Source organism: Neofelis nebulosa, chromosome 16 (assembly GCF_028018385.1).
Source record: "Neofelis nebulosa isolate mNeoNeb1 chromosome 16, mNeoNeb1.pri, whole genome shotgun sequence".
Taxonomy (NCBI): domain Eukaryota; kingdom Metazoa; phylum Chordata; class Mammalia; order Carnivora; family Felidae; genus Neofelis; species Neofelis nebulosa.
This window is the reverse complement of record NC_080797.1, coordinates 24,251,264-24,265,883: the sequence shown is the minus strand read 5'-3', so window position 1 is coordinate 24,265,883 and position 14,620 is coordinate 24,251,264. Positions and strand designations below refer to the sequence as shown.

At 33.9% G+C, this 14,620-nt stretch overlaps 1 protein-coding gene across 2 annotated transcripts in view; it reads right to left on the bottom strand.

Annotated features, from left to right (window-relative positions):
* Positions 1-14,620, bottom strand: part of ABCA5 (ATP binding cassette subfamily A member 5) — a 72,846-nt gene that overhangs the window by 48,425 nt on the left and 9,801 nt on the right. For both annotated transcript variants that reach the window (XM_058705738.1, XM_058705737.1), the window contains 8 exons: positions 12,341-12,457; positions 10,898-11,102; positions 8,841-9,002; positions 7,498-7,586; positions 5,274-5,503; positions 3,415-3,556; positions 2,152-2,340; positions 546-693 (listed from right to left, as the gene is read on the bottom strand). In XM_058705738.1, the coding sequence (XP_058561721.1) occupies positions 546-693; positions 2,152-2,340; positions 3,415-3,556; positions 5,274-5,503; positions 7,498-7,586; positions 8,841-9,002; positions 10,898-11,102; positions 12,341-12,442 (1,267 nt within the window). In that variant the 5' untranslated portion in view covers positions 12,443-12,457. Of the gene's footprint in view, positions 1-545; positions 694-2,151; positions 2,341-3,414; positions 3,557-5,273; positions 5,504-7,497; positions 7,587-8,840; positions 9,003-10,897; positions 11,103-12,340; positions 12,458-14,620 lie in introns of those variants that run through there.

Genomic DNA, 14,620 nt, shown 5'->3' with positions numbered 1-14,620 from the left:
TTAATTCTAAATAATTCAAATTTAAAAAATCATATTGTCTAGTAGTTACCATATAAGTGCCAGTCTAGAGCACAGACAAAAGTAATGAGGAACTCAAAGGGGAAAGTCAAGGGAGTGTTAGATTATTTTGATAATATTTTCAATCAACAGGAGTTGGCTATAGATGAATGATGGATAAGGACAGTGGTGGGAGTTACAAGATTACCTCATAGTTTTGCACCTTAGAGGGTAAAGTAGTGAAATACTTTAGCCAACAAAGATTAACATTAACAATACTTTAGCCAACAAAGATTAACAACAGACATAAATTGAGTCACAGACTTAAGTTTTCAAAGCAAACTGCTCTCTTTTGAAGAGAATCTCCCTACATTCACTAGTCATTAAGGCACAGGTACGAAATATACTTATTTAAAATTAAACTAAGAGTTTAAACAACAAATATGACTAGGGTACTCCAGCTAGAAGAAAACATTTAAACTAAGTTGACCCTATGTGAGCAAAAAAATTAAAATCTTTAAAGTAAAATCCAATAGGTACCTGCATACCTGGAATGACTTGATCAAGATAGACAGCCAAGAGGACATAGAATATACTATTAAGTGCTAGCATGACAAGAGTAATAATTAGAGGATATGGGCCTTCAGTCAAATTAGAAAATAAAGCACCTTCATTAAAATCTTCTAAGTGCATGACCTGGAAAACAGAAACACCAACTTTATTATATAAAAACAATACAAATAAGCAAAAGTTAACACTACCTAGAGTTTCTCATTATATCCAGATCGATGGTAACCAAACTGGGCCTTCTAACAGTCTACTAAATTAGTAGTAAGAATTTATAAGGAAAACAATAAACTTTACCAAAATATAAGTTTATCACAACAATCCATTTCAATCCTTTTTAATGTTATGTTTTAAAATTAGTATACATCCCTTCCCAGGGCATTGAATTCTAATGTTATGACTATCAAAGGAAATAAAAATAAAGTATGCTCGTACTACTAACTGCTGCAAACAAATGGTCCACATGGAAGTCAAACAAATTAAGTATTAGAGGATAAAATTATGATCAGCATCTTTTCAATACTGAAAAGGGAGAAGGTATTCTGATTAATTAACACAACTCTTCCATTATTCACAATAGATATATGTGATAGAGCAGAAAGACATGTACTAGAGGTTGAGGTGTCATTTAGACCCCAGATCTGCCATTAGGAATAAATGTTAATTACACCATTCTGGATCTCAGTCTCCTCATCTGTGAAATGAAGATGATTAAATGACATTGGGAAGTCCTTCCCACAAGCAACAAAGACCTATGAATCTATAAATCTACTTTCCTAAGTGAAGGAGAACTCAGTGGACTCTTAAAATGTGTAAACGATAGCTCTTAGGTCCAAAGTAATTAAAATTTGCTTAACTCAATACTCATAAACATTAATCTAAGGTTTCACAAATCAGAATATTCTATTTAGTCAACATGAATAATCTCTTATTTTAAGTAATTACATTTTTGCTTTATACATTGACCGAATTTATGTTTTATAATAGAAGAAGCAGTTTCTCATAAGAATACTTCCCTCAGAACCTGACTGCCCCTATAAAATAGACTAATAAAAATCAAATAAAAACTTTAAAAATAAATACATAAATATAAATATTATTTAGGCGAAGGACAATCCCATGAATCCTAAAGTAATAAAATCCACCAGCCTACTCGTTTCACTGATAACAGTCATGAAAATTTGTTTTGCTCCACACACCACAATTTTCTGCCAGGTACACATCTGAGATAAATGTACCAAAGTAGCAATGTAACCAGGCCATATAGCAATCTAGAATACCTGGCGCTTAAAATGACTTTTAACAAACTGAGTTATTGCAGTGAAAATAAACTACTGAGATATACTAATACACAAGATAGAAAACTTCTAAACAGATCATACAGATGAAAAACTTAAAAATGGAGAAAATATAAATGAAACCCATATAAAATGTACTCCAGTGTTCAAACAGCATTCCTTTCTTATGTTGAAATTATAAAATAATTTTTTTGCAAATCAAAGGCAGTATCACTGCAGTATAACAAGCTGCATGGAACTGGAGAGAAAAAGTACTTAGTAGTGGAAGCAAGATAAATATATTACCTACCTGTGCAATACCAATCAAAAAAGTACATTGACAGAAAGGACTGAAAAGCCACACTAATGATTTGGGAAAACTTTCCATGAGGACTAACAAAAGGCCAACAAATCCAAAAGCCACAGTGACTAAAAATTCAACTATTCCCACATGTTTTGATTTTTTAAAAAGAGGTGTCAGCATTAAAGCAAAAAATACCTGCAAAATATAAATATTAAAGTTAATGCATTATTCACATACATTGGTATGAAAACAAAATTAATTTTGCGTGTGAAAGAACAATCATTGGAAAATACATTCATTAAAATAATTTCTAAATGCTATGGTAAGATTTTATTCTCATAGAAACAGGAATAAATACATTAAAAAATTTAAGATGATAAACATTAAAAACATTTTATCTATGTAAATAGGCAAACATGACTACCTCTACACAACAGAAACCATAACCAGCCACATGCGTCTGCAGTTACATGTGTACATGTGAACAAAACAATAAATCAACCAGCTTTTAAACAGAGAACCTATCTTTTAAACTCGATGTCTTGATGAGATACAAACTCAGGTAACTGTATGTAGAAGTCTGAGTTGCTTGTAAATTATCACGTGAAAGAGCAAGGGTGATCATGAAAAAATTTAATAAATGGTACAGCATGGGCACATAAGCCAATCATAATAGAAACTAGAACCACAGGAACACAAAGGCTGGCCATTAACAGGAAGCATTTAGCCAATAGAGCAGATGAATATCAATACTATCCAAGAGCTATATTTACACTTTTTTTCTTTTTTTTATTAATTTTATTTTTTTTAATTTACATCCAAATTAGTTAGCATATAGTGCAACAATGATTTCAGTAGTTTCCTTAAAAAGAGCTATATTTACAAAGGCATACCTTTACACATCACCCATCACCCTATAATAGAAATGTGAGACTACACCAGGGTGCCTGGGTGGCTCAGTCGGTTAAGCATCCGACTCTTGACCTCAGCTCAGGTCTTGATCTCAGGGTCATGAGTTCAAGCCCCTCAAGCCCACGCACAGCGTGGAGCCTACTTAAAAAATAAAAAATAAAAATAAAAAAAATAAACCTGAGGCTATTTTGTACCTTTTCTAAAATATGGGAAGTACAATGATGCTGTCTATGTACAAGTCGTTTGTGAGTAACCTAGTAACAAATCAACTCTAAGTTAACCACAGAATAAGCACTTTGCTATATTAATCAACAATTTTGACAGTTCTTTATTCCCATTTCAAGTTAAAATACTCACAGATGATAACCCATACAGGAAAAAAAGTAGAAATATCACAACGCAGCTACTTTGAGGGAATAATGAAGAAGCTGTTGCAATGACTGCCATAAGAAGGGACATAAGGAAAATCAAACTTGTATACAGAAGGACCCATGAAAGCCTAAAATGAGAATACAAATACACCTATGATTAAGTGCATGGGCTTTCACAGAAAATCATTTCATCAGAACTTCAGCCATTTTATTCTTAAAATTAAGTTTATTCTTTCCTGTGTATGCTCATTGACTGAAAACTAATGTTCTTATAATAGTAATTAAAAATATATGGGGTGCCTGGGTGGTTTAGTCGGTTAAGTGTCTGACTCTGGATTTCGGTTCAGGTCATGATCTCACGGTTCATGGGATCGAGCACTGTGTCGGGCTCTGTGCTGACATCATGGAGCCTGCTTGGGATTTTTTCTCTCTCTCTCTCTCTGTCCCTCCCCTGCTCACATTCTCTCTCTCAAAATAAATAAACTTTTAAAAAATACAACATTGGTTATGATAAAGGTCTGACATAGAATGATTATCTTTTCAAGAGTCAAAAAAAACCTCCAAATTAATAGCAATTCATGACTAATTTAAATCCAATATTCTCAAAAGTTCAATAATGCAAAAACACTTCCAATTTTCTTAAAATATGAAAGAATTTAATGACAACTTTATGGTCTAGGCTATAATTAAACCTCTGACGGCCTGCCTTTTTGACACTTTAAGCAATGAAGACTATCTCACTAATCGACAACGTACTTACTACATTTACACAATGTAAGATCAAGAAGTTCGACAACAGACTCACTGTATTTACTCAAAATTTCTTCCCAAATCAGAGTTCAATGGAACTGCAACAGTATTTAGGGCTTTTTAAAAAAATGTTAGATCATTATCTGATGTATGTTACCATGAAACATAAAAGCACTGAAACAGAGCTAAAAGATACCTACATTACCAAAATTGAACCCATCATTTTACAGAGGCAAAACTGAGGCATTAAGAAACTGATCTGCCTAACTTCTTCCATTTCCTCACAAAGCACTTTAACAGCTCAGTGCATCTTAAAAACCAATGACTACTCAAATGATAGGAGAAAAAAACAAGCAAAGAAAATATGCTATACACAATGACCCCATTATTCAACTGGGCTAAATGGAATACAATTTTGTAAAAGGGACTATAATATCAACTCACATACACAGTATTAACTTTTCCCCCCAAATGAGCTCAAAATAAATTTTCCTACTACACAGTGGGAAAAGTAAGGAAAATACATTTAGAATTATTTATAAAAATGCATGCCTCTATAAAATTATCATTGTATAAAGATGTTGACATATTATGGCTCACTTGTGAAAACATTTTCTAAATTTCTCTATAAATTATTTGTATATTTTCATCTTAACTTACAAAAATAACTTTTTTCCTGGGGAGAGGAGGGAACCCCATATGCCACATATGCAAAGTTCAATCATTTTAATTAAATTTTTAATAACTTATATATGCTATAATATTGGGGGAAGACTACAACAGGCAATTAATTTCTAACTTTCCAAGATCTCATATGTTCTATACACTGAAATACATAGAACACACCTCATCAATTATGACAAAATGTGAAGTAAAATTTAAACATGTAATATCAACATGAGTTTCCCAAATCCCACTTCCCTTATGTTAAAAAAAAAAAAAAGCCAATCTATTGCTGCAGTTTGATGCCTAGTCTCAACTTCCAAAACAAAAGCACCTCCTCAAGTTGAGTGAATAACAAAATTACAACTCTGGAGATATGTACATTTAATGTAATTATTAATCATACTAAATAATGAACTTGTAATAACATACCAAAAGGCAGTGTCATGAAGTCCCATTATCTTTAAAAACTCCTTTAATTTTTTCTCTTTTTCTGCTACGATATGAATTGCCAAAAAGTAACCAAAAGGTGAAAATGCTATCACTAGGTATATTAAAATGACTCCTCGGGGAAAGGTGTCTATCTCAACCATAGCAGTTTCTCCCATAATGACAGCTTTAGTGGACTCCAGCTCCTTCCAAAAGGAAACATTGGTCTTCAGCTAGAATTGGAAAACATACATACAGTCAATGAATTTAGTGGTCCCCAATAAAATGTGACAATTATACCCCCATATTTTATACAAACATATTACAAATACAATACTCAAAAACTACACACCTGAAATAAAGTGACAGACCCCAATGTCAAAGTACAAGCACACATTATTGCTTTCATTCATTCTGGAAGCATACCATGAAGTTTAAGTCTGAAGTTGAGTAGTATACGAATTTTGATGAAATAGCTTATCAAAGAAAATAAAACTGAACAATTATTCTCTTAAGCAATTATATACATCTTAACAAAAATATGCACTTGTAATATTGAGGAATTAAGGAACGATTATTAGTACCATGAAAGACTGTCTTTAAAAAATCTTTTTTTAAATAGTATGTCCTATCATTTTAAAATCTATGTATGAAGCATATGTAGACAGAATAATAAAACTTTATGCTGTATGATACTTCTATCTAACATTCAATTAAATGTCTAAAATAAGATCTGCTCTGCCTGTTCATCCAGTGTGGTCTGGGCTGTGGATGGCTAAGGTCTTTGGCCAAAAACACAAGTAAGCACTATAACACCATCACTGTGATATATCCTATATTTTACTGCCTTTACCTTAAACTTCTATATTACTGAATTTGGGTAATATTACAGCTCTATAATACATTTGTACCATGCTGTCAGAGTTTATAAGACAATCTGACACATAGCATTTGGTTCTTACAACAACCCTGTCAAGTAAAGCATTATTCCTGTTGTCATTTTACTACATAGCAGTCTAACAACAGAGCCAGGTCTCCTGTTCATTTCTACTAAAATGTGAAACACCTGATAAGGTCTAAGCATGTCTTTAGATTATAACTGTAACCTTTATACACGATCCTCATGGCAGTACAGTATTAAAACACAAACTTGGGAGCCAAAAAGCCATAGTTGGAATTAGCTTTGTCACTAATTAACTGAATTTTGGAAAGTCAATCTCCCTGTGCTTCAGTTCCATATGTAAAATGGAAATAATAATAGCACAAATCTCAGGTGCCTGGGTGGCTCAGTCGGTTATGCATCCGACTTGATTTTGGTTCAGGTCATGATCTCATAGCTTGTGAGAACAAGACCCATGTTAGGCTCTGCAATGACAGTGCACAGCCTGCTTGGGATTCTCTCCCTCTCTCTCTGTCCCTCCCTTGCTGGAGCATGCACTCACTTGCTCTTTCTCTCTCTCTCTCTCTCTCAAAATAAACAAACATTGGGGCGCCTGGGTGGCTTGGTCGGTTAAGCGTCCGACTTCAGCTCAGGTCATGATCTCACGGTCCGTGAGTTTGAGCCCCGCGTCGGGCTCTGTGCTGACAGCTCGGAGCCTGGAGCCTGCTTCAGATTCTGTGTCTCCCTCTCTCTCTGCCCCTCCCCTGTTCATGCTCTGTCTCTCTCTGTCTCAAAAATAAATAAACGTTAAAAAAAAAAACAAAAAAAAACAAAACAAAATAAACAAACATTTAAAAAATAAAATAATAGCACAAATCCCCTATGTTTGCTACAGATTAAATGGATTCATGTTCTAAGCATTCAATTTAGAAACAATGTTTGGCAAATAAGTGATATTTATTAAATAAAAAATGAAATCCACAACTATGAGTAACATAACAAAAACATTCATTTTCTTTAAACTAAGTTATTTTTATTCAAGGGGAAAAGTCTATAAATATAGATCATTCATAAATATTACCTATGGTCAACACAGATAGAATAATACAGATATATGGAATTGCTAAATCACATGCTTAGAAACCATCAAGTAACAGTGGGGTTTGAAAAATATTAAACTAAAAAAATTAAACTGAAAATATGACTCATCTTTTTTCTTAAAGGAGTTGTAATATGTTATGTATTTTGTACATTTAACAGCAGACAAACTAAATCCTACTGTAAAGACTTAAGGCGTAATTGTTAAAATACACTGTGGCTCTATTTTACTTCCTTCATCATATTTACCTGTATAATAGCAGCATCTATGGATGCTTGTAAAACTGTGAACCCTGAGGACCAGTACTGAGTAGCCTCACATGATGTTGAACAGCCAGCTATAGGGACAAAATGTGAGACATAAAAATCTGCACAACATGTAAGTGATTTCTTTTAAAGATAATATATGGAGGGTTACTAAAGCAATATAATTAATCAATGTCCGTAGGACTGAAGAAGATAAGCAATCGCCCTTTGAAGGTAAAGAATATCACATTCCCGATTGTTTATTTGAAATTTTTGAAATAAAAGAGTTACATGTGTTAGGATATTGCATGGTAAATGCATACAAATGGAAAGAAAGAAGTTGACTGTAAACATAGTTATTTAAAAGAAGTCACTTTTCAAGACTCCTGGGTGGCTCAGTCAGTTAAGCGTCCCACTCTTGGTTTGAGCTCAGGTTATGATATCACAGTTCGGTTTGTGGGATGGAGCTCTGCATCCGGCTCTGTGCTGACAGCACAAAGCCTGCCTGGGATTCTCACTCTCCCTCCCTCCCTCCCTCCCTCTCCCTCTCTCTCTCTCTCCCTCTCTCTCTCTCTCTCTCTCCCCCCCTGCCCCTCCCATGCTCGCACTCCCTCTCTCTCTCAAAATAAATAAATAAACTTTAAAAAATAAAATAAAGTAAGTCCCTTTTCTGTTTTAAGGTCATTCTACAGTAACTTAGAGTCAAAGGACTTCCAGATGCCAGTACAAGTCCAGGTTAAGAGGACCAAAAAAAGAAAAAAAAAAAAAAATTCTGTAAAGGCCTTTTGGAATAAAGTCACAAGGAATAAAGTCACAAATTCAGTACTTAGCATAAGGGACTTTAATATTGCTCAATAAATGTTTGTGTTTGATAGTATCTCTCCACAGGTTTAAGCACTGAAGGTTGTTTTCCATGATGTAAATAAACATAAAACTAAAAAAGTTCACTGGTAGAAGACCTTGAAATTTTAAAGATATGCAACACACCATATGTGAAAAACAATTACATAGAGGAAAAAAATGCTGGTTTAGAAAGTCATATAATTCAAGATACAATTTTGCTTTCTGTCACTATCATTAAAATTATATATATATATATATATATATAATATATAAATGTATTAAAATTAAAGTGGATATTACATAAATTATATTTCACATTACACATAATTATAGATAGATATTTGTGTATACATACATATATTTATGCTACACTTGACACTTTTCTTATTTGAACAAATAAAGTTGAAAACACCAATGCTGGACCCCATCAAATTTTGCATTTGAACTAAGAGCAGTGAAGACACGCATTTATTTGATTTACAAGATTATTTAGGGCTATTTACCCCTTGAATCCATATAAATAGAAGATACTGGAATCATATCAGGGAAAAAACGGAGTTCATAGGACATGAAGTCTTTGAAAACCACACCTACAAAGTTGTTGGGCTTAGAAAGACTGGATACTAACAATTCTTTTTCACTTGTATATTCTTCAGTAATTATGACTGTAAAACATGAGAATAAAGTTAGTTCAAAAATTACAAGTTTACTATCATACAACAGACTGAAATTTAACATTACATTAAATGAATATACTATTTGATAAGCACTTTTGTTTTATCCTCTAACTTCCTGAACAGAGCCATTCTAAAATTATACTAAATAATAATAATAATAAGAGAACAGTACAATTTCACAGACACTATTTCTCTCAGCTATCATCTGATTACATAAATTATGTGTCTGTGTAACATGTGAGTTATTAATATGATGAAGTTTAGTATATACTTTAGTATACAGTATATGCCGTTCACTTAACTATTTCAAAGTAAAACATACAATAACTCATTGATAAGTGAATGGGTATTTTATTTTCAAATATTTCTTATGAAGAGGAAAATTCCATAATCCTCCTCAGAAACCAAATATGTATTCTAGTAACTAAGACACAACTCTCCTTTGAATAAAAATTGCCATTTCAACCCCATACTGCTTGCTCCTTTCTTAGAAAATACTCCAATTACCATTCATCTTCCTTTCACATCAGATAATCCCAATTTTTAAGTATTTTCTTAAAGCTTTATTTACAAGCAACTTCTTCACTATAGAAGCTTCAGAACATGTGGTGAAATAGAAGAACATAGGATTATGTGCTTGACCGCGAGCAATTTGATACTCTAAACTTCAGCATCCTCAATACCGAGCTGATCATAGTGGTTATTAAGGTCAAAAGCAATTACAAACAAAATGCTTTGTAAGTTATAAAGTATTACTTCAATGTTAATTGTCATGATTTTCCAGACCTTTAAGGTGGACACGGATTGATGTGAAAAAATACAGTGTTCGTTCAACATCCTACCAGTCATGTTACCACCCATGGATGCATACTCCACTTTCAGACAGCTCTCTTGTTAAAAAGATAGGACTTAAAATAAAAGCTACATATATTTCTACTATTTTAGCATCTAAGTTGAATACACACTGACTCGGATTTCTTTGGTGTATACGCTTTACTCCAACTCAGAATTACCAAAGAATTTCATTCTCAACCTTTCTGATCAGTTTTTTGAGCTGGCAGGCTAAATGCTTATGGCGATCTGTGCTACTTGTACTCAGATAAACCAACAAACATAGCATAAGATATGCGCTTGACAAAACTATTAAATAGTAATAAGTCAGAAAGATATCAGTAGGGAAAATATTATCCGGCTCCTGATTGTATTAGCATCATCTATTCAGTGATGCATTATCCAAAACTATGATGATACATACCAGAAGTTGATCACAACTATCTGATATAAGACAACATGTTAATCTGCTATTTTCAACAGTTCAGCATTTCACTAAATCAATCATCATATTATAAACATTCCTGTCACTTTCTCTAGTTCTCGACCTGGATTCTCTCACGGCCACTTGAGGCTCATTGGTACTGCCTTACTTACACTGTGTTCCAGTCTGAGCAGCACAGAGAAACAGACTGAGGTAGGGAGCCACAGTCACAGTCGCCAGAGCTAAGTACTACTTCTGTTGACACCATATACCTCCATAAATAGACATGACAGTGTGAAATGATCACTGCTTTGCAACCTTTCTCTCTCTAGCTTCTTAACTACTCCAGGAGTCAGAATCAAAATGAAATATTACTTCCAATCCTTTATCCTGTACAAATATGTTTATTTTATAAATGGTCTGGGAATTAAATCTAAAATATGAAGACACATATAATATGCTTCAGCAGAATTACATTATTTTAATAACTTTTATTAAACTATATTTTGGTGAGGGGACATATCCCTAAGTGTTAAGAATGTCATTTATTCAAGAAAGCAAGCAAAAAAATACTGAGGAGGCTTTCTGTTATAGATAGAATCCATCCATAAATACAAGCTCACAATACCATCAGGAAGGTGATCAGTAGACACTTTCTGCATGATGTTTCTTGTAATATTAGTCACTGGAGTATATCCAAGAATTAGGTTAGAGAGAACAGATTTGTCCATAGGGGTAAGTTCTATATCAGGAACTTCTTCATATTTCTTATTTGGATGCATCATGCTAATTAATATTAACCAAAATAAAAAAAAGAGTGGAAAAAGAATTTCCTACAATAAAGGAGACAAACAAAATGATTATAAAATATACCAATGGTAGCAAACATCATCAAGATTACTATGCAAATAATATAATGCTAAGGTAAAAACACGAGGACTTTGGGTCTCCTTTCTTACGTACAAAAAGCAATTCTATCCTGAAAAAACTATTGTGTCGAGCATCTCCCCTAACTCAACAGGAAATAGGAGATAATTTTTCCTTTACATTCAGTTTTACTGAAATAATTTAAAATTCAAGTCACATAATAAAATGACACAAACGCTATATTTAAAGATCTTACATTACTAAGCATAAAATATAATATGTTTACTTATATATAACATTATTTAAATTAACTTATCAAACAGCCCCAATAGGACTCACCATAAAAATGTCTTTCTTCAAATCTGATTTAAAACTCGTGCCTTAATTACACCTAAATTTCTACTATTAATTATCTGTTAAATTCAATAATGAGCTTTAATAGAGATGAACTATTTACTATTTCATTTTGCTGTTTAATTGTTATGGTGGCTTCAGAAGAAAAGCAATGCACTTTTATCCTTTAGAATTATTAACTGGTTAGGCAGAGTTATTACTTTCTTTTAACTTTTAAAGTAATGTGTATCTGTTGGGAACAAATATGTGTCCTAATTTTAGTAGTCCTAAGTAATTCAATCCAGAGTCCAAAAGATGGGAAGTCATGGGGAATAAACTGTGAAATAATGGGCCACAAAATTATCCGTGGAATTTTTTTTTCATTCCATGAAACTTGAGAAATGCATGCCTAAAAGTTCAAACTTAAGCACTGATATTAGCAATTAACTAAATTGGGGCACCTTGGTGGCTCAGTCAGTTAAGCGTCCAACTCTTGATTTCAGCTCAGGTCATGATCTCATAGTTCATGAGGTCGAGCCCTACACAGAGCCTGCTTGGGATTCTCTCTGCCCCTCCCCTGCTAGTGCACGCTCTCTCTCAAAATAAATAAATAAACATTTAAGACATTAAAAAAAAAAGAAGTTAACCATATTTAAGAACCATTATTAAAATGTTTAACATTCAGAAAACAATAGGTAATTTAGGTACTTTTCCGTGTTAACACAAGTTTTTACTTCACAAGCACATTAAAGGGACCTAATGATATAAAATTATACTAGAAATGTATCCAGAAAAATAAATCACCTCTTAAAGATGGAACATATCAATGCAAAAACTGCGATAAGGCATAAGAAAGAATCATTTAACTTACCTGAACACTACTTTTTTTAGTCCTGCATTTAATTAAGTAATTCTTCAGTAGGAGTGTTCTGGTCTGTCTCCAAACTCCCACCTCCCTAATTGCAGTAGCCATGTTTTCTGGACCAGTCTATTAAAAGAGTAGATTAAAAAAACAAAAACAAAAAAAACTGGAACCCCACAGTCAAGCCCATGCCATTTAACAGCAAAAACAAACATTTGTTTCAGTCTCAGGTTAGCTGGAGGTAAGCATATTCCAAGCTGTCTCTCCTATCTGGACAAAATGAATGGAACAGCAACTTGAAGACTCTGAAAAGTAAATAGGAACCAAGTAAATGTGAACCAAGATGGAACCAGAATTCAAAATCCCCACAACCAACAGTGAGCTCACCACCTGTTTCTCGTCTTTTAGTATCCCCCAAACTGAATGCATCAGAAGGAGGCACTGGTGCAGAGAAAGCAAGAGCCAAAAGCTCTCTGGCTCGAGAAGTAGGGAAGCCTTTTGCTCAGGTAGAGTGCGGAGATATCCAATCTTTTTTTTTCCCCCTACATTCTCCTATGCCTCTCTCCCCAAGCAACTGCATGATAGAAGTGTCAGACTACAGTAATGAAAGCTTGATGCAGCCCAAACTCTGAGGCAAGGGAACCTTCCTCTCCATTAATTGGAGCTATAGTTTCAAAAGGGGAGGGCCAAATCCCCAGGTGTTCTACCTCCTGCCGCTGGGCCCTGGATGTGGTAGATGCAGTTGCAGAAGTGTGTGGCCCAATGGGACAAATAAACCCTAGCTTTCTGGTTGTAGGATGGCAAGGAGAAACCATGGGGAATCCGAAAGCAGTAGGGAGAGCATATAAAAAGAGGAGCACAGGAAAGCAACAGAATAAAAATGGCTTATTAACACCTAAACGGACCCCCACGCTGAGCACACAGGGCTCTAATCCCATTATGTGTACCAAAGACTTGAGGAATAAAAGATAGACCACTGGCCAGATTCAGTCTGACTACTGGGAGGCATACACAAGACAGATCCAAACCACACTACAAGGGCTTCTGAAAACTAAACTGAAATTAAAACCACAGCTCAAAGAATGCAGATGAAACATAAGACCCGAACCTAACCAGGTTGACAGCATGTCAAAAGTATCAACACTCTCCACGCACTTAAAACAAAACCCAGGCTCATACAATCCAAAACAACTCGACCAAAAAAAAAAAAAAAAGCATGTGGAAAATATCAACTCTATTAAGAAAAGAAAAATCAACGGATACCAATGCCAAGATAACAAGTTTTGGAATTATCGGACAAAAACTTTAAAGTATTTTAAAAGTGCTCCAGCAAACAATAGTGAGCACTCTTGAAAAACAGTAAAAAAAAAAAACGCAGCAAAGAAACAAGACATAAAGTAGCACCAAATATAAATTTCAGAAGAGAAAAACATAGTAACATAAATAAAACCCAGAGAATGGCCTCAATAGTATAATGGAGATAACAGAAAGTCAGTGAACTTCACAGATCAATAGAAGCTATACAATCTGAATCACAGAGAAAAACATTAAAAAAAAATTAACAGTACCTGAAAGAACCATGAACAATAACACAGGTCTAATATTCACATTATCAGCATTCCAGAAAGAAGAGAAGAGTGTTAATGATGAAAAAATATTTTAAAAAATTAATGGCTGAAAACTTCCCAAATTTGGCAAGAGATAAAAACCTGCAGGTTCCAAAAAGCTCAGTAAACCCCAAAGAGTATAAATCAAAGGAAATCCATACCCATACATATAATCAAACCACTAAAAATTGAAGAGAGTGAAAACTCTTGAAAGCAGTCAGAGAATAACCATGCATTACCTACAGAGGAATAATGATTTGAATGACAGTAGATTTCTCATAAGAAACTCTATAGCAAAACTGTAATAGTCATACACTGCTGGTGGGAGTGCTGGTTCAGCTGCTGAGGAAAACAGTTTGTCAGCTCCCCAAAAAGGTGAACAGAGAATTGTCATATGACCTCACTATTCCACTTCTAAATATATACCCAAAAGAACACTTCTACGTATATGCCAAACAAACGGAAAACAGGTATTCAATCAAGTGCATTTCATGCAGGGTCACAGCAACACTATTCATTCTTGCCAACAAAAGACTGAAACAGTTCAAATGTCCATCAACAGATGAATGGATAAACAAGTTGTGGTATATACACACAATTAAATATTATTCAGCCATAAAAAGGAATGAAACACTGATACATGCTACAACATGGATGAACCTCCAAAACATTATGTTAAGTG